The sequence below is a fragment of the Neurospora tetraspora genome (assembly GCF_033439725.1).
Source record: "Neurospora tetraspora strain CBS 560.94 chromosome Unknown B0H65scaffold_1, whole genome shotgun sequence".
NCBI lineage: Eukaryota > Fungi > Ascomycota > Sordariomycetes > Sordariales > Sordariaceae > Neurospora > Neurospora tetraspora.
In genome coordinates, this window is record NW_026944383.1 from 3,241,951 (window position 1) to 3,261,211 (window position 19,261).

The 19,261-nt window shown below is 53.8% G+C and overlaps 6 protein-coding genes across 6 annotated transcripts; 2 read left to right on the forward strand and 4 right to left on the reverse strand.

Moving 5' to 3' along the window:
• Positions 1 to 782: 782 nt before the first annotated feature.
• Positions 783 to 4,147, reverse strand: B0H65DRAFT_28861 (uncharacterized protein). The gene is made up of 2 exons (XM_062822977.1): positions 3,939 to 4,147; positions 783 to 3,817 (listed from the first exon to the last, which is right to left on the reverse strand). Exons 1-2 carry the CDS (start codon positions 3,985 to 3,987, stop codon positions 885 to 887), a joined length of 2,982 nt encoding a protein of 993 aa, XP_062686286.1. The 5' UTR covers positions 3,988 to 4,147; the 3' UTR covers positions 783 to 884.
• A 1,096-nt stretch (positions 4,148 to 5,243) lies between these two features.
• Positions 5,244 to 8,308, reverse strand: B0H65DRAFT_28841 (kinase-like domain-containing protein). Its single transcript, XM_062822975.1, has 3 exons — positions 7,946 to 8,308; positions 6,142 to 7,595; positions 5,244 to 6,084 (listed from the first exon to the last, which is right to left on the reverse strand). The coding sequence occupies exons 1-3, from the start codon at positions 8,076 to 8,078 to the stop codon at positions 5,323 to 5,325; spliced, it is 2,349 nt and encodes a 782-aa protein (XP_062686287.1). The 5' UTR covers positions 8,079 to 8,308; the 3' UTR covers positions 5,244 to 5,322.
• Positions 8,309 to 9,053: 745 nt separating this feature from the next.
• B0H65DRAFT_450081 (SCO1/SenC-domain-containing protein) lies at positions 9,054 to 10,733 on the reverse strand. Its single transcript, XM_062825987.1, has 3 exons — positions 10,324 to 10,733; positions 10,024 to 10,233; positions 9,054 to 9,938 (listed from the first exon to the last, which is right to left on the reverse strand). Exons 1-3 carry the CDS (start codon positions 10,522 to 10,524, stop codon positions 9,507 to 9,509), a joined length of 843 nt encoding a protein of 280 aa, XP_062686288.1. The 5' UTR covers positions 10,525 to 10,733; the 3' UTR covers positions 9,054 to 9,506.
• Positions 10,734 to 11,070: 337 nt separating this feature from the next.
• On the forward strand, positions 11,071 to 13,561 carry B0H65DRAFT_28931 (uncharacterized protein). The gene is made up of 2 exons (XM_062822989.1): positions 11,071 to 12,222; positions 12,420 to 13,561. The coding sequence occupies exons 1-2, from the start codon at positions 11,208 to 11,210 to the stop codon at positions 13,163 to 13,165; spliced, it is 1,761 nt and encodes a 586-aa protein (XP_062686289.1). The 5' UTR covers positions 11,071 to 11,207; the 3' UTR covers positions 13,166 to 13,561.
• On the reverse strand, positions 13,562 to 14,505 carry B0H65DRAFT_563255 (uncharacterized protein; the record flags this gene model as incomplete). Its single annotated transcript, XM_062830227.1, has 1 exon — positions 13,562 to 14,505. One exon carries the CDS (start codon positions 14,503 to 14,505, stop codon positions 13,930 to 13,932), a length of 576 nt encoding a protein of 191 aa, XP_062686290.1. The 3' UTR covers positions 13,562 to 13,929.
• A 2,035-nt stretch (positions 14,506 to 16,540) lies between these two features.
• B0H65DRAFT_28917 (SGNH hydrolase-type esterase domain-containing protein) lies at positions 16,541 to 18,790 on the forward strand. Its single transcript, XM_062822986.1, has 6 exons — positions 16,541 to 17,004; positions 17,056 to 17,430; positions 17,508 to 17,665; positions 17,735 to 17,913; positions 17,993 to 18,327; positions 18,408 to 18,790. The coding sequence occupies exons 1-6, from the start codon at positions 16,799 to 16,801 to the stop codon at positions 18,451 to 18,453; spliced, it is 1,299 nt and encodes a 432-aa protein (XP_062686291.1). The 5' UTR covers positions 16,541 to 16,798; the 3' UTR covers positions 18,454 to 18,790.
• The last annotated feature ends 471 nt before the right edge of the window (positions 18,791 to 19,261 follow it).

Sequence of the window (19,261 nt, forward strand, 5' to 3'; positions counted from 1 at the left end):
GACGAACCCGGGGGAATGCTACTCATACCAGATTCGTTGAGAAAGCGGGAGAGACATGGAAGTTTTCGAGCCTCTTGGTGACAGCGTCTGATGCTGTTTCCCAGACCTCTCATCACCGGAAGATAAGCTTCGAAGGAAAATTCGAAAAATTTGCCAGTACAAGTGTACGTTACGATCAAGGAGCTGATTTCATCTCGATCAGATATCGGAACATCGTCAATAAACTCGTGGGACGCAGTGGACTTCTGTCCTTTGTGAGTGTCTATGTCTTCGCATGGGTAGTGAACCCTTCTGTTTTGCATATTTCCAGACATTCTCCGAGACATGACATGCGACTACCAAGTCATTCCTCTCACATAGTGTCTTGAAGGGCTTCCAGTAGATTCTTGCCCTTCTCCTAGCCGGAGTCCCCCAATCTGTGTTCCTTTACTCTTGGTGCCATATTAGCAGCCGAGATATCAAGGGACTGCTATAACTTTCACACATGAATATGCCTATGCTGAAGCCAGCATCGGTATGCGCCGATTCCGAACGCATGCTTGATAACAATGACATTCTTCGGTTTTGGTATCCTAAAGTGCGGTTGATTGCTATAACCACAACATGCTGGTCTAAAAGCAACCCGAACTCCAATACAATGCTTCGACCGCATCCAGGCCTTATATCGTGCGTCTGAAACATGACAGGTTAACCAACAAAGAAGTTGATACTCGTCAAAAAAAAGATTGAAAAAGTTCGTCGAAGAGGTTGAAAAATAGCACCCGCGAAAAGCCTCCCAAGATCCAAACAAACATAACCACCAAACATCATGACCATATCCTCATACAGATTTCTCATCATTACCATCATTAAACATCATAACAACCACACCTGCCGCAAGATGCTCATCTTAAAAAGGGTTGATCCAACCCTCCAAACTTGATCTGGCTCTTTCGAACCGTAAACCTCCTCGCCCTCCTCACGCCCAGCGTCTCCTCCCCCGCCGCACCGGTACTGCTGTACCCCATTCCAAACGTCCACCTCGGTCTCGTCTCCAGCACGCCCCTGCCCACCCCAAGCTTCTCCTTCAGCTCCTCCCTGCTCCGACAATGCTTGAACGCTAGATCGCCCAGCAAATCCTCGTTCGCCAGATAGGAGATGATCTCAGCCAAACAAGTAACCCCATGCGGGAACCGAAACGGCTTCCTCGCGGGGAGCAAGGACAGCAAAGCCAAAAAGTAAAGCACGCACAGCGCCAGGACGATGGCGAAGGCCGGGAAGTTGGGGAACATGAGGACTTTTTCCTCGTCGGTTGGGACGTTGTTGTCGTCTACCAGCGAGCCAGCCGGTTGCGTAAGTGCCATGAACATGCCGCCACCCAGGACGGGGAGCAGGATGAACAGCGTCGAGCACGCCGAGGTGAAAGCCACGCGCCAGTGTCCGTTCTTGAGCGCGTGGAACGTGGCTGTCAAGGGGCCGCACGCCGCGTAGTCGGCCAGCAGGGAGGCGTCGGCTGAGGCGCCGCCTTTACGGTTGGAAGACGACATGGCGGCCCACGGCTGGAGGATGCGGAGGTGCTTGTCGATGGTTTGGAAGAGCAGGTACAAGATGAGGCCGAGCAGGGAAGGGATGAAGGAGTAGAGGAAGTTGGCGGCTGAGAAGGCACCCTGCACGGGCGCGGCGGGGAGGCCGGGGAGAAAACCGTTGGTGATGCGGGTCGCGGGTAGGAAGGAGACGATGAAGAGCGCGAGGAGGAGGATGAAAGCGCCGGTTACGAGTAGGAGGAGAGGAGAGGTGCGCAGGCACCAGGGCAGGTAGCGGTAGCGGCCTTGGGGGGAGAGGGTGGCGTCTGAGGCGGCTTCGATGTCGTAGTCCCCTCCGGTTCCGGTGCCCGTGCCCGTGCCCGTGCCGGTCCCGCTGCCGCTGTTGCTGCCGGCGACGGGGTTGATGTTGATGGCGGACATCAGACCTTGCTTTTCTTGGAACTTGGCCATCCCTTTGCCGGTCAGCTGGTCGGGAAGCGGCACGGCGATGAGCCCTTGGTCCATGGGACTTCCCAACGTGTACCACACGCCAGACCGGCCGTCCTTCCACGTCCAGTAACCCAGTCGGACGTTGGCCTGGTGGCGGAGCGCAAAGCGGATGCGCTCGCGGTTGCTCGCTAGCTGGGTGCCTCGGTATTCGTCCGCCGTGTTGGTCTCGGAGACGATGGCGGTTATGTCGGCCAGGGATCGCGGATCCCACGCCAGTCCCGTTGATCGCAGCGCCGCAAAGTAACTCCACAGAACGGCCGTCGAGATGAACATGACGATGTAAAGCGCCGCAGCGGTCCACGCAACGCCCTGGACCGTGGCCCACATCCAGACACCATCGACCCAGACGACCGTGAACATGGAACTAAGCAACGGGAGAGTCATCCCAAACACCCAAGTCACCAAAAGTGGAACCCAGACCTTCCACGACCCAATAAGCTGCGGCGGCCAGAGGAACGAGCGCGGGTACATATCCTCGAACAGCGCACCGTCTCGCTCCCTGATATTCGGCGAAGCCAGGTGCGTAAACGGCAGGATCCGGAAAACGGTAATGATGATGAACTGCGCCCATAACAGCAACAACCCGCCCAAAAACTGCGGGAGGATCCGAAACAGAAAGTACGAAGAGCCGTAGTTGCTCACGTACCCCGTTAGTCCGTTTTGCATTTGCGACCACACGGCGGAGAAGATGAGCGTGGCCGCCATGAAGAGGCACATCAGCATGAAGGCGACCAGCGAGCGCGCTGTTAGCGGCATCGGGAGGAAGTCGAGCGTTGGGAGACCGTTGGCTCGTGGCTCGCCTATTTTGGCTATGAGCGCGTCTCTGTCCAGCGGCCTCCATTCGTGCGGTTGCGCTGGTCGCGGGCCGTTTTTTAACAGTGTCGATGCGAGCGAGTCCGCTGAGATGGCGGGGTTGTTGGGCCGGAAAGGCGTTTGGAGGAGGCGCCTGTCTTCTTCGAATTGGTGTTTTAGTCCGGGATCTAATGTTGATGAAGGTCCAGTAGGTCCAGGTTGCTGTTCCTGCTGTTGGTGCTGTTCGGGTACATAACCAGCAGGAAGAGCACCTAACTCGGGACCAGGAACAACATCATATCGCCCTCCTCCTCCTCCTCCTCCAGGTCCCCATTCACTACCTGACGATCCATCACCCGAGTAACCTGACTCTCTGTTCCCACGAGTGAGAGCTTCGATGGCGTACTGGACATAGGGCGTGTCGTCGACACCTGGGGTGACCACGCCGGCTTCCCTGGCGAGATCGTCTTTAAAATCTTGGACCGGACCTGCTGCTGCTGCTGCTAGCCCACCGTCTACAGGTAGGCCCCCCGGCAATGGCTGGTATGGATTTCGTTGCATTTGTTGATATTGAAGTCGAAAGGTTGGAGGCGGCAGTGGTGGTAAGTCTGGCATGACGCGCGGAGGTCCTTGGATGACAATGGGACCGGCATGAGCTTGGTGGTCTTGGCTTATTCCTCCGAAAGTGGTTGGGGTTCCGGTCCCGTGGCCGCGGCGGCGGTCGGTGGCTCCGCTATCTTCTTGTTGTTCGCTTGTGTTCTTGTTATCGGAAGATGCCCGGACGAATTCGGACGGAGGAGTAGTCGGCGGTGGATGTGAAACTGACGGCGTCGGTTGAGCAGCAGCAGCGGCAGCTGAAGAAACAGGTCTGGACGTGAACGATAAGTCCGAGTTAAGAGCACTACTGCCGACGCGGCGTTCTTCCGGGTGGCCAAACGTGCCTCCGGATCGGTTCGACGGCGGCCTTGGATCGGCGGTGAGATACTGCTGCGGATGTGGTGGGCCTCGGGCTACTAGTGGTGGGCAGTGCCGGCTGTTAGTGCATCGAGCTCGCTAAAAAAAAGTTTAGACTTCTTGCTGCCCTGTTGCTTGGATAGGTCCATCAACTTGGCAATATGACGCAGGTCTACATACGTGAATCAGGCTCTTCGGCATAATCGATATCTGGATTGTCGAGGTTCATGCTTGGAACTAAGAACAGGGACAGGAACCGGAACTGGAACCAGAACGGGCGATGCACGTATTGGGATCCGAGATTATGGAGTAGCGAGTAGGATGTACTTGTGGGAGGCAACCTGTACGTCAGGAACAAGGAAGATGCGCGCAAGACTCGCAAGCAATTCGTTTTGGTCCTCTTGAGGCAATCGATGGTGAGGATCCAACTAACGAGTGGAAGCTGATGATGATGCAGGCGACCTCTCTACACTGTCGCTAATTGGGGGGTTTCTCGACCAATTGACCAGCTCAGCGTTTTGACGTCGTCGAATAGAGAAAAGATACATTCATGCCAGCTGCAAGAAGCATGAAAGGGAGCTATTATCAGAGGGAGCTAATGCGTTTGTACCTTTTGGCCATCTCTCGCCCTGCTCGCCCTGTGACAATTTCTGTGGAGGTTGGGAAGGACGCTGCCCGAATGGCTTCGTATTGGTGGTTGGGCGAACCGCGACCAGCCTTGCCAGCCACCCGCTTTCCATCTACGTGGACATTGGTGGTTTGCGCGCGTTTGTTGGGCCTTTGGTGTCTCCGGATATCACACGCCATGTAACGCGGAGAATCTGACTAGAGTCGGCAAGACATAGAAGAAAAAGGTTAGTCGTGCCAGAGCCCTGTGTACGATGGGCCGAGTTCCGTTTATCTTTTTCAAGCGAAGAAGAAAAATGGGGGACAAAATGGATGGGCAAGAAGGAAGGAAACTGAACACAAGTGGAAGTCGTCGTGTCTTGGCATCGTCAATTGGGCACCGGGCACTTACACTACTGTGGGGCTCTCAAAAAGTCAATTGAAAGTCGAGATGAACCGCTTCAAAGCGGGGAGGCTTCATTATCTGGACTGTGCACTTTCCAAAGGTAATCATTTAGAGGGTACGTACTTGCGTTACAACGCCCATGTTGGAATACAATGTGTAATAGACTTCGACATAAATGTTGATCTTCACAACGGTGAGAATAGAGCTCCAGCTATATCAATCCGCACTCCGCATGCTTCGTATGTAGATGTACCGCTATTGGATATCATTGGACTAACAACTGCTACGCTATGCAGCCCTGGCTGGCTATGCAGGTCCCGTTTAACGCCCTCGCATCGCAGGAGGCCGTCAAGCTACGTACGGCTATGTACGCATGTAAGAGCTCGATAGCATAAAGGTCGGGCCACTTGGCTGGGCCTAGCCACTGCCTATTACCTAAGGTATGCGCTGGCCTTAACCCACCTGTTGTTCTTCGCCCCCTCATCTCCATCTTTTATACCTGCCGATATCACCTCCTCTTTTCTGTTCTGTGGAGAGAGCTTGGAGGCCTCATCACTGCTCAACAAACTTGAGCCTGGAACGAACATTCTCCGGCAACTCCTCCTCCGTGACAAGCCCAAGGTGTACACAGTCCGCCCAGAAGAAAAAGGCCCTCTCCTGCGAGTAGCCCAGGTAGTCGAACGCATCGGCCTCCTCTTCCGCCTCCAGCTCCTCGTCAGGCACGCTGCCATCCGGCGCCGTTACCACGTCTTTCGCCCCATCGGTCAGTCCGGGAATCTTTGCCTGGATGATGCCCCATACCACCCATTGAGCACTGTTGGCAACCCGCCAGAGCCGGGTTTCTTCCATGAGTTCCTTGATCCTCTTCTCTGACTCGGCCTCGCGACGAGCGTCCTCTTCTTTCCACCCGCCTGGCGGCACGCGGGCGTCCAGCATGAAGTCCACGATGGAGCTTGCCGAGTTGGTGCTCTGAAGCATGCCGGGCCTAGGCGTGCCCGTGCCTGACGGTGTCACAGATGGTGTTGATGCACCAGGTACCGAAGGGAACTTCGGCTGGTGGTCCACGTATGCCTTGATGAACCGCCGCTGCTGCTCCAGGGTTGGATACTTGGTAGTGTCGCAAAGGTGTGGCGTAACAGGATCGTGATAGTTGTAGGTCCATTCGGAGAAGTGATTGGCAAACTCCAGGCCGGCCAAGTTCGCTCCGGCATACTCGAAATCGATGACGATCAACTGCTTGTGCTCGTTGGCGGGCTGCAGCAAAGGCGACTTCTTATCGTCGGGCCGGATGCGCAAAATGTTTCCGTATTGAGTCTAGATTTCTGGTCAGTAATTTTCTTGAGGGAATAACAGGATATGGGGTGGACAAACATCATTGTGGGCAAAGACCAGCTTTTCCCTAATTTTGGTAGGGCTGCCATAATAGTCCTCCAGGAACATGCGGTACTTCTGAACCATCTGTCTGAACACGGGCCACTCGACACCGCAGACAAAACCCCTTGTCTTCCAAGTTTCCTTGTGACGAGTGGTCTTGTGAAGCTCGGCCGCAACCTGGTTGTCGAGGTACATGGCCGTCTTTTCAGCCTGGTCGAGCCACTTATCCCAGTTTCTCCAGACACCAGGACCTTCATTCTTTTCATGCTCAAGAAGCTCAACGCCGTCATGGAGCTCCCTCATGCGTTTGGCGATTTGCCTGGATGTTTCGGGCTCACGAAGATTCTCTGGCGTCAACGTGGTGGAGTTGAAGTACTGCTCGAAGCGGCCGTTCAAAAAGGTACCAAGCAACCGAGGACCGATCTTCTTTCTCGCCAGACGCTTGAGGACGCCCAATTCGATTTCTCGATCGATCAAATGCTCAACTTGCGGACCGTAGACTCTGAGCAAGACCTTTTCCGGCTGCTTCTTACCCTCCTGCGGAGGCAAAACAGACTCGGGAGGCGGTGACACCACATACACAGCGTTCGTCAGTGCTCCGCTGAGTCGCTCAACAGAGATCATCTCACCACCGTTGAGCGGAATGCGCCTCCACCCCTTCAACCTGAGAGTGTGTGCCAGCCTGATGATCTCGTTCTTGAACGTGAGCCAAGCCTGCTTCTCCTTCTCTTTGCTACGGCTGGCCTGCGAAGGCGTATCCTCGGTGGTGGCCTTCCCGCCCGAATAACTCATGGTCTTCGAGTTGTCGAGGAACACGTCACAGCTGGGAACAACGACATCGCCATCGAAGAATTCCGTGTCGGAAGAGGCTGTGCGGGCAGGAGGCGCCTTGAGACTCCTCCTAGATCGTCTGCGTCCAAGACGGGGGCCTAGCTGCGGGACTTGGTCAAGGCCGAGAGCAGACATGCCGACATCGAGGATCTTCTGCAGTCTGTCCAAAGAAACCTCGCTCGAGTCTGAACTGATGGAATCCGAACGAGGGCGGGTAGGCGAGGAGGCGGTAGGCTCTCCGTTCACATGGATGGGTGGTGTCTTGCGCCGTCGAAGAACCTTCATCGTCTTCCTGGTTTCCCGCTTAGTTTTTTCATGCTGAATCCATTCCGCTACTTGGGCGACCAGTCGCTCACTGATCCTGTCTACTTTGTTACGGTGGCGACCTTGTGGACCGTGTGCCGGAGACTCATCCATTGGGGCAGGTGATGCAGTCAGTACAGCCGGACTGCCCGAGTCGTCGATGTCCGCTTGGCTGGTGACTGAAGCGAGTGAGGTTCTCGATGGGCTTGAGATGGGTGCAGGTCGGCCACCAAGTCTTTTGGCTACGCCCGCAGAGAACTGTTTCTTAACGTGGTGCTCTTCAACAGGAGGAGTCTCAGGTTCCGCAATCTGCACAGCTACGCAAAGTTAACCACAACTCTCTAACCCGGGATGAACTGGAGTTTTATATACGGAAATTTCCGAGATTGGCAAAGTGAGCTCTGCCCACTCACCCCCATGCTTCCTTTGTTGACACGACATGGGCTGGAATGCCCACATCGGCCCATTCATCTGATCCACATTGTAATACATGAGACGAACGACGCTCACTCCCAGGCAGCCGTTTTAACCGTCAGACTTCTCTGGTAGCGAGAGCTTATTCTTGGGGTGGCACACGATAAAGGGTGGCTCATTGTGCGGGCGCATCATGGGTCGTACAACAAGTCTCAGAGAAAGAAGGAAGAAACAAAGACAGGGAACCACTAACCTTTGGCAGATGCGCCTGAAGAGTGTGCTCTGTCGCTGTCGCCTTCATATTTGAGTGCCGAACGTCTGGGGTGGAGCGTTGACCCGTTGACAGACCCGTTCACGGATCCGTTAACGGAGGACGGCGCCGACATGGTATCGGATGGAACAGATGGAGGTTTTGCCCAATTCAGCGCAACTAAATGGCGGTCGCGTTGGTCCAGACGAAAACGATATGGCGCGATTGAGATCAAATGTAGGAGTTTTCTCTCGAGATTACCACGGACTTCTTAAGATGTGTCGTGTGTCGTCTGCGACCTTCCGAGCCGATCTTTTCGCGGGGGCTCCACACGGGTGGGATGATAGTCGGCGACTGGAGTGGGTAGTGTGTGCCTGGAAGTCGGCTGGAGGGGGTGCGTTTGCTGCCCTGGGCCCCGAAGATCACGCCGGAGATGAACTTAAGAGGGAAAACCAACGCGTGCTTATTGCTTATGAGTCTCGGCCAAGATCGTAAATGGTAAATATACTCCGATATGAGACACTTTGTGAAGGCAAAGATAATGAATAGATTGCGAGGAGTCAGTCAAAGTGTTGTTTAGGGATAAGATGCCTGATTTATGCGTTTCGGGTTCCACGGTCCAACGATAGAAGGAGCTGGAGTGTATGAAAGAGGTATGGGACATCCCGTCTCCTTCCCAAGTCCTTATCTACTGTACTGCCCAGCCGTGTTAGTCGTCTTCCCTCCTTCCCATATTGTACCTTACGTATGACCTGAACTTTCCGTATCACATGGAAACAAGGAAGAGCATTTTCCTCAACACAAAAAGATGGGATTTGGGGTAACTGCAAGGGACTCGGCGTGGGGGAACCTATCGCAGGAAAGAGCAAAAGAAATCCAGGGCCCTTTCTCGTTGGCGCAGTAGGCGCAGCAGCAGGCGCAGCCAATGGTTGGAACATGGGGAAAAAAAAAGAGAAAGGCACGAATCAAGATGAGACCACCGCACTACGGCGACCCCACCGTCTACGCTCACCACAGCTTCGGAACCGCACGTGCTGACCATGACGTAAGATCCGATAAGATACGGCAGGCTCCGTTGCCCATTCTACCGAGTAGTGTACGTACTGTAAATATTTGTGCCACGGCTGACACGCGACTAATTGTACCACGTGCCGTTCTGCTGATCCTTTTTACTTCAAACGTTTGATGGAATACCATGGTTTGCCTATTATGCCGTGTCAAGGACTTAAGTTGCCTTACATGTTGGCCTGTAGCTGGATGGTTGCCAAGGGCCTTGGTTCGTATCCAGAGTTTTTGCCAAACACTCTGCCTGATCATCAAACCCGTATAGTTTTACGTGTAATTTTAGTGTGCACGGAAAACCAGAAAGAAAGCCCAAGGCGACGGACAACATGAGCCCCGTCTGACGGATATCCAAATCGGAACATCCTGGCTTTGTGACACCACATCCCAGGTATCGCTGTCCAACACAAAAGATCCTTCAATATACAGGTCCCGAAGTAGACTTATCGTACACATTTTCTACACTCTGTCTTTTGTGACTTATATCAAGTCAGAGGTCCGCTTAATCCTTCCTCCACTTACCCTGCCAGTCCTTCATGTGGTCCAAGATCACCTTGGCGGCCTGGTCGGGCGAGTGTTGGCGACCGAGGGCCTCGACAAAGTCGCCCTCGGGATCCATCAGGTAGAAGTAGATGCTGTGATCGACAAGGTAGTCCTGACCAGGCTCAACCTTGGAGGGCGTGCTGAAGTAGACGCGGTATGCCTTGCACATGGCCTTGATCTGGTCGTATGTGCCCGTCAAGCCGATGAACTTGGGGTGGAACTCGGCCAGGTACTCCTTGAGCACCGGGGGGGTATCGCGCGCCGGATCGCAGGTGACGAAGACAGGCTTGAGAGCATCGGGACGCTCGGCCTCCACCTTCTCGAACATGGCCGCCATCTTATCGAGCTCCTCGGGGCAGATGTCGGGGCAGTGGCTGAAGCCGAAGTAGACCTGTGAAGCGAGTGTGGGGTTTTGTCAGCGAGCTTGAAAGCGCAAGGGCAGTGTAGTAGAATGGGTTATGTCGAAATCAACATACCAAAGAATAGCGACCCTTGAGGTCCTTCTCCGTCATAGGGTTGCCGTTATGGTCGATCAGCTCGAAGGGGCCGCCGACCTTTGGCCTGCCAACACCCTTGGCCGCATCGGCTATCCTCTTACGCTGCATACGCTGCTTCTCGTGCTCAAAGTACCATAGCAAGCCGGCGCCGGTGAGGACGAAGAGAAGGCCGGCCTTCCAGGAAAAGGGCTGCCCGCAACAGTCGCTAGTGTCAGCTGATTGTTGCCGTAGGGAATGTGAGGGCGGAAGATGCGTCTAGTCGACGACACGCAAACGTACTCCCGAACGGTATTTGCTCTTTGCTTCCTCGACGGTCTTGTAAGTTCTGCGTTGCGCCAATGGCTGTTGGGGCTGGGCTTGGAGTCTCGGGACGGTAGGGCGGGCGGTTCTAGCTGTCGAGATGAACCGCTGGCATTGCCTCGCGGGGGTCCTGGAGAGGACACTGGAAAAGGTGCGCATGGGCGCAATGGCGTGCGACATGATTATTTCGAACGGTGGTATTGTTGTGGTTGATACTCGGAATGGAATTTCGAATGTTGACTTGCGAAACCCGAGGCGGACCGGATGACAGATGACGGGGAGGTGACCTGGAGGGCTAACGGGGGAGCTCCGGAGCTTGCAGCGCAAAATCTCCCCACGCAATACGGGCGGCAGTCGGCACGGCCTGTGCTCAAGCTGTTCCAGGTCCCGTCCCGCGTCAGAAAAATAAAGTGGGGTACTAAAGCTCGGGGTCGTCGGGTTAACACGCTATGCACTTAACGAGTATTGCCAAGCCTTTGGTATGCTGTTAGACGTCTTTGGATCGCGTTCACTCAAACCACCTTCATCCCTATCCCGATCCCAATTCTCACGCCAGGGTCACTATCACTCAAACAGTATCACCCCTGAAGATATTACTCAAGCGTGTTACTACTACCGGTTGAGCTTCTTTGTTTTGGTAGTCAATTGGCATCAAGTTGCCGTGCGTCGAAAGTTAAGCACGAATCAGTGTTTTCTCTGCACTGCGGCCGGACACCTGCTGGATTTGATACTGGTAGTTCAGGTTGCCTCCAGGTTGGTACCTGCACCCGTAGTTTGGGTGAACTGGCGGTAGCTGCCACTGCAACTGCCACGCAGGTTGAGTAACAATTGTTAGCATTTTAAATCATACAAAATCCACCAGGATGGCCTCCTCATTTTCAAACTCCTTCTTTACTCTTGAACCGGCCGCATCAGAGGCAGCAGCCAGCCCAACAACGGATGAAAGCGGGAGACAAAGCAGTCCTTCGGTCGCCGGGAGTGAGCAAACAACTAAGAGCACCAACACCAACAAGAACAAAATGTCGTTTTCACCCGCGTCTCACTATATCAACGATGATGTTTCACACCAAGGTGACCGTCGCCTCTACAATGACTCGGAACACCCCAGCAGCGACGAGGACGGCGACCATATGATGGGTGATGACAGATTCGGATCACCAGCAACCATGGCCAAGTCACAGACAACATCATCAAAAACGCCAAAGTCGAGGAGGCGGGGTACTGCAACCACTATCAAGGCACCCAAGCGGGCACGGGCAGCGGGCGGAGGGGCTAAGAAAAGCACGGCCAAGGGAGCAGCAACAATAGGAGGAGGCGGAACCAGGAAGAAGATCGACACATCGGCGGCGAGTCTGCCAGACGAAATTGACGACGGCGGCAGCCTAGCTGGCAGCCTAGTCGGAGGGCAAGATGGAGGAGGCAGCGGGATGAGCGAGTCGGACAGCGGACCGTACTGTATCTGCGGGGGACCTGACAACCATCGGTTCATGATAGCATGTGACCGGTGCGAGGACTGGTTCCATGGCGAGTGTATCAACATGGACAAGTACACGGGTGAGAACCTGGTGCAGAGATATATCTGTCCCAGGTGCAGCGTCCCCGGCCGTGGCTTGGTCACTCGGTACAAGAAGATGTGCTCGCTCGATAGGTGCAACCAGCCGGCGAAAATCTACGAGGATGCCAAAGAGGAGCGCAGCATTTTCTGCTCGCCGGAACATTGCAACGCCTGGTGGGATCAGCTGGTTGCTACGCTGCCACGAACAAGAGAGGTGGGCATGGACAACTTGACTCGGCAGGAGTTTATGGGACTTCTAAATCCTCCAGAGAGAAAGCCAGGCCATGAAGATCCGCCATGGCATCTTGGGGATGAACCTTTTGGTATGTGGTGCTCACACCAGTTTATTCATCTTTCAGTCAACTTTCACCTTCTTCCCCCGTCTCACTGCAGCTTTATTATCCTACATCCACCATCTTACTCACCTTTTCATCCACTCCAACCCTCCGCCCCCTTTAAACCACCCACAAACCTACTTCCCCCTTTCCCCCAAGTACACCAAGCTAACCCACACTCACAGGCGTCCCCCCCAACTTCTGGAAAACCGCCGACCTCAGTGTAGTCCTCACGCCAGAAGAGCGGTCCATCCTCGACCGCTCCGCCGCCGACCGCTACGCGCTGGGCGAGGAGATTGGGCTCTGTAAGAAGATGCTCCAGCTGCTCGACATGGCGGTGAAGCGGCGGGAGGCGGCCATCATGGCGGGGAAGGGCACGGCTAAGGACCTGTGCGGCTACGACACCCGTCTGGACACGGTCGGGGCCATCCACGCGTTCAGCGTCTTTTTGAAGAGCGACGAGGGAGAGGCGATTTTTGGGAGGGGACGGTTGGAGGCGCCTTTGGACTTGTTGGCTTTGTTGTCTTCGCAAGTCCATGTTAAGCACGAGGATGGAGAAGACGATGAAGACGACGAAGACGAGGAGGAGGACGAAGATGATGGTAGTGTGGATGGGGTCAGTGGTCCAGGCCGCCACAACGGAATCAATGGTGTTGGAACTAAGATCGATCCCCTGACGGCGGGCATGTGCACCAAGAAGAAGTGCAAGCCGCACTCCGGGTGGATGGGGATTCTTTCCAAGAATGTTAAGCACACCATGAAGGAGCTCGCTGCGGAGGCGAAGGAGAAGTTGGATACGGAGACGAGGGTTCGCGCTAGTGCGGCGGGGAGGTATAGGAGGAAGATGAAGGAGGATAATAAGGTGGTGGTGCTTTATCGCAGTTCGGATGAGGAGATGAGTGATGAGGATGAGGAGATGGGTGGTCAGTGAGAGATAAACGAGGTTGACACTGTCACTTGGAGAGGTCATTGTTATCATTCTTAGTCGTGGATGTCCATCTCTATGGTCGACGGGACTACAGTTAAACACTCTCACCTATCGATCGCTTGGAGGTCGATTATGGCACAGATGTCTCATTATGGAGGTTCATGCCCTCTGACCCTTGGCTAGTACATTCGTAGCAGCATAACTCATGAACACATGTTTTTTACATGACCATAGGTATACAAGAAAGTACAGAGATAGAAAGAAAAGAGCGAGAATGCACCTGGCTAAGCCATGATAAGCCACGCCAGTTCGTCCATGAGTGCCCGCTTTTAATAAATTCAACGTGATGGTTTTAGGTATGCCTCTGCCCTTTGGTATTGGCGGTGCTGTTTTCCTCCGCCCCAACTTTGATGTTCATAAATGGCGAGAGCTTAAACACGTGTACATCAAATTCGCTAGCTATGCTCCCTGATGATACCCCTAACGCCCAAATGATTTCATAACATGTTTTTGCCTATGGTCGCGGGACCTGGTCCTTCTATTCGTTTCATAACATGGAGGATGGATTTCCTCCGACTTTTTTCGTTGATGTGTGGTTGTAGTTGTTGAGTCCATTGCGATTAACTTGCGTATCATCGTCCTCTTTTGGTTATCTCCTTCTTCCAGTTCCATTGGGGTTGTGGTCCGCAATATAGCCCGTCAATGAGTGAGCGATCTGCCAGAACAATCCACCTTTGAATTTCTGGTTCTTCCTGATTCCGGCTGGCTCAACTCCTTTGCCTCCCAGAGCTCGAATGATGTCCATGACTGCGATGCGACGAGTGCCGGTGTCCATGTCCATGGCGATCCCTGCGCGACGAGCCACTCCCCGACCTTTCCAGCTCGCGCTCCAAGTCCTCGGCGCGCTGCCGAAACCCTGCCACAATCTCCCGAATATGAGCTATGCGGTCAAAATCCAGCTCGAGCTCGTCGATCTGGGCCATGAGGCTATGGTACCGCGCAATCTCCCTGTCGGCGTTATCGACCAGGTTTCCCGCGCGGTCGTACACCTCCAGGTTGACCTGCTGCGACTGCTCTATTAGGTACTCGAGCTGCTGCTGGATGCGCTGCATGACCCGGTCGAAGTGCCGGCCTAGAGCGGCCAGAGAGGAAGGGTCCATGACGAGCAGACCTTGGGACGAGGCACGGCTCGCTGCGCGGGACGAGGTCGATCCGCCACCGCCGCCCCCTCCTGCGGCCGCCACGGTTTGCTGGCCATGTCGTAGTAGTTGTATCTCTTCGTTGCTGAGTCCTAGTTGCGTGTCAGGCACGGCGTTCTCCGGGACGTGTGAGGAGGTCGACATGACGGAGTAAGACGGCTAATGTACCACAATCCCAACAATGGTCTGATACGCCGCGGGGGCCGGTGCGGTGCGGTTTGCGGATCCGAGGATCTGCTCCCCGCGTTAAAGAGGTATCGATGTTATACCGGAAGTGAGGAATCGCGAATCGCGAATCGTGCTGCTTCGTGGTGTGTTGTAGGCCAATGGAGGATTCAAGGCCAGGAATGGCTAGCGTCCGGCGGGTGAGATTCGGTAGGTCGGCGGATTGGAGCGTGCGAGTAGGCTCGGGGCTCGGACACGGTATCGTGGACTTCGGCGTCCAATCGCGAAAGGGGGCCGGAGTCCCACCGGGGGACACGGCGCAATGGGGGTTGGCAGCACGTGCAAAGTTCTCGGTCTCGATTTCGAAAAACTCGGTATCTCCCATACATAGAGGTCGGAGCTGCAACCTGCAAGGCGATGTGCCAAACCGCTGTTTACCGAGGGACCCCGGGGGTCGGCGCTGCGGGGTAAACGTAGTAGAGGTGGTCTTTGGACGGCGTCGGCGCAACGCTCGTCTTGAGCCTTGACACTGTTGACACTTGTTGGATTCCAGTCGGCACGGCACCGCCACTATTTTGAGCGTCGTCGACGTCCGTTGCGCGCACGACTTCATTGTCCTGTCTCGCGAGTGGAGGCAAACCCGTCTAGATGCGCGTCACAATCGAGCTCATCAGAAGCAAGGCCTGGCTGGGAGTGACAGTAGCGGCGGGGATTGGGGTTTCGATGCGACGGAAAAGATGTAACGAGGAAGGCCGTCAGGGTCGGTATCGGCGTCGGGGTCGGTGTGAGTCCTCAATGCCCTCCCTCCTCCTCCTTGTTGGTGATATGCAATCCGAAGGGAACCGCTGAAGCTGCTGCCCTCCACCAAAATCCCGCGCTCTTTGGAAATGTGATGGTGTCGGCACACCCTGACCTTCCTTGTTGTCGGATATAAGAGTTAAGTAGGGTGGTGGGACCTGACGCCGTCAGCGAACTTGGCCGTCTCTTCACGCCTGCATACCGTTTTGCCTTCCCGGGACAATCTGCGACGCGCTCCGAGACATGCACAGAAGCGCCTCCCGTCCGGGGTAAAGACGAGGTCTGGGTTTCTGACGGTCCGGCTTTGGGCAGAACTAGAATATCGGTGATGGGCTCTGTTTGTTTTTCAAGCCCATCAATGGGTGTTCGAAGCAGAAATGACTGCGCACCTCCATGGACAGCGATTGATTGACAGGTACCGGTGAATAGCGAACCGAACGAAACGGGTTGGTGGTTAAAAAGGTGTGTGTTGATCGGTCAGAAAGACAAGATTAGACAGTCCCCCTGTTTGATACACCACCGGCTGCCAAGTCCCCCATTACCAGACTTGAGGGGTGTCAACCAGCCAACCTTTTGTGCGCTTTTTCAAGCCGGCGTCGAAATGTAAGCATCTGACAAACATTCAGGAGATGCGGCAATGAGTGTCCATGGATGGAACGATCTTTGGTTGCATCCACGCATCCGATCAAAGCACGACACGATCAACCTGAGGCTGATCATCATGATGACATCAACCTCTGTGCGCCACATCTGGACCCTCGCGCGCTTTGTATACGTATACGAGCGATTAGGCATCCGCAAAGCCTTGGGATTTCAACGAGACCCGTCAACCGGAATCCCACCGGTATTATCTTGCTAAAGGTGCCCTCTGAGTCCTCAATCGGGGCAACCGGAGCGCTCTCTTCCGAGGTCAGCGGCACTCCAGGCCGTGGATATTCGCAATCACAGTGGCGTTGAGGGAGGAGTGTAGGAAGACTGGTTAGTTTTCCCGTCGAGTTCGGCGTATCTTCATCAATCTAGTCGATTTACTTGGGTACGCAAGGCGCCTCGTTCTCATGTTGTCCTACTATGGTTCATGCCGGTTCGGTTACACCGGTGGCCCAAGAACAGTAGACAAAGCACATGTACTGGTGACCGCAGTGTAGCTCCATGGTTATGAAGCAAGACGAGGGATGCAGGGCTAAGGCAAAAACTATTTTTTCTCACAAAAAGTCAAAATATCAACATCAAGCGATGCGACGCCGAATGCAAGGCTATCGGGCTGGCTGCAATGACATCCGTCCTCTCCTTCCGGGCCCGTCACTGTTCGAAGCCCATGAGCTCTTGACCCGGGCTGCTCCTTCCGAGGATATAAAATGAAAGTATCCGCTCCTTCCCTCGGAGAAGTCATGTCGGATTTTTTCTTGTAGGCAAACTTGACTTCCCGGGCCATCATCATTCGGCTGCCCGCTGGGTGATATCAACATATAGCATTATGTGGTCACTATCAAGACTGGCCATATTTGGCCTGAGTATCTTGTCAGTCTCGGCCACTATCCTACAGAACGGCCAGCCACGGATCACCAACTTCCCCAACAGTCGGATCGACCCGTCGTCATACTCCTTGACCACGTACCCACGAAATGCTAGCGAGATCTCTTACAAGGGACGATGGGACTCCAGATATGTCTCCTGGTGGTCGTAAGTTGTTTGTGTACCCTTAGTACCAAGTACGTGCTAATGGTCGTATAGGGCCCCGGGAATCAAGTTCGGATATACTGGACAAACCGTGGCAGTCACTTTCGGGAATTGGACCAGCGATGGAGTTCTAGTTGGGTACCGCATCTCCGGCCTGGATTGGATCTTTACCAACGTCACGGTGGGCGGTACACACCTCTTTGTGTCTCCCGAGACCCCAGGGTCTGACTTGACCGCGCCCATAAGTCCCTCCACATTTGAGTTGCGAGTGACGAACTGGGCATACAGGATCCAGATCGAGGCCGTTCATGTTGCTGAGGGCGAGAAGCTGATTAAGATTCCGGACTATGGTCGTCGTATCGAAGTCATCGGTGACAGCCTTGCTTCGGGCATGTATACCTCGTACGAGGGACTATCGAGTTGGGCATAGTAAGTTTTATTTCTTTATAGAGGCCTTGAGCATCGAGTCCTATACATCAAAGAAAAGTACTGACAGGAGGAAACAGCGGGCTGGGTGCGGGACTAGGAAACACAGAATACAGTATAACCGCATATCCAGGCATCTGCGCGGCGGATCAAGACTGTTGGGGTAACCCTCGAGGGCAGGTCCATCAATGGTTCTATACATCAGATACGAGCTACAGGGCATCTGTCATGTATGGAGGTAGGTTTGAAACTTCATCTGTACCTTTGGAACTCTCATCATGTAGATGTGGTCTGACACCTGTTCCAGACAACCCCGAGCCATGGGATTTCAGCAAGCGCCCAGCCGCCGACATAGTTGTCATCAACATCGGAACCAACGACCAAAACTCACACAACAACGTTTCCATAACTACCTACATCGACGCCCTGACAAAGATCATCCAAGGTGTCCACGGCAAGTGGCCCAAGGCCCAAGTCGTGGTCATGGTATGTCTACTTTCACCACCTCAACCCCTCCATTTCTCACTTTGCACACACCACTCACACAGATTCTCTCCTACACTAGTCTCTCTGGCTCGGTTTCTACCAATCCGGAAACACCTACCTCCCCAACGCGCCCCAGGGCTTCGTCAACGAGATCTACCAGATGTACAAGTGGTTTAACTCAGACGACTACCTCCGGAATCCGATCGTATACGACGGAGTGACCAAGAAGACTTCGAAGACCGGCAAGGGAACCGCGCCGTTCGTGCACTACTTCAATACCACGGGCATCATGCAGCATAACGATATCGGGCCCCAGTGGCACCCTACGGATGTGGGGGCTATCAAGGTGGCTAGTCATTTGCAGCAGTTTATTAGGATGACTTTTGGTTGGGAGTTTTATGCTACGGGATCTGAGTGAGTTTTTTTTTTTTTTCCTTTCTTGATACTAAGGGTTTGTCATGGACATCGTAATGCTGATATTTTTCTCCTTGTAGGGTCTTCCACGAGACGGAGTACTGGAATGATGAGCCTGGGTATTGAAGCAGACGTGTGTAACTGAGGAAAGCCGTCACGAAGGGCCTTGCGGATATGTTGGTCTCTGTCAGAAGTTCTCGCACTCATTATATGTGTCTGGGTTCAAAGCCCCTGACTTCACGTCGAGTATACGCCGGCCTCACGGTTAAATCCCGGAAAAAGTGTCAACCCTATGTCTCTCACTTGGATATTTCACAATGACAGGCTCTTGACAAGCCGTTCTTGTTGGACCTGACAGCACAAGACAAGTAAGAAGCATTAGACTATGCAGGGTTAATCAGTAGAACATAGCAATAGCTCAAGGTCTTGTAGTTTGTCGCTCAGATTACTTGTTAAATGCCACAAATTGTCTACTTGGTACACTAGACCTGTCGTGTCTACGCCAACCTGCAATAGAACTAATATCTACGGTCCCACGACACGGTCGAGTCAATGATTTTGGGTCCAAGATGAGTAGATGCTCATCAGTTAAGCGGGAAATTCTTCCTAGTCTCTAGAGTCGTTGACCGTTTCCTACCATACGCCAACGTCCTCCTTCCTCGATGTGATTGTTCTCTATCCATGTTCTACCCCTATTCTTTCTTCATTGCATCATTCGTACGCTCAAATATCACCACGAACGAATAGCCAATCTTCAAAGGCTCATTCATTACGTCCTGTGCTGCCCTTCGCAATTTTATCTGAAAATGACCGGTCGTTTTTCGTTTAGAAGACTTTGGAATGAATGTCCCCCGACTACGTCTGTTCATTCTTCAAAGTAGCTCAACATATCTTCACCATGACAATACCACAAAATTTTATATCTCTTACATCT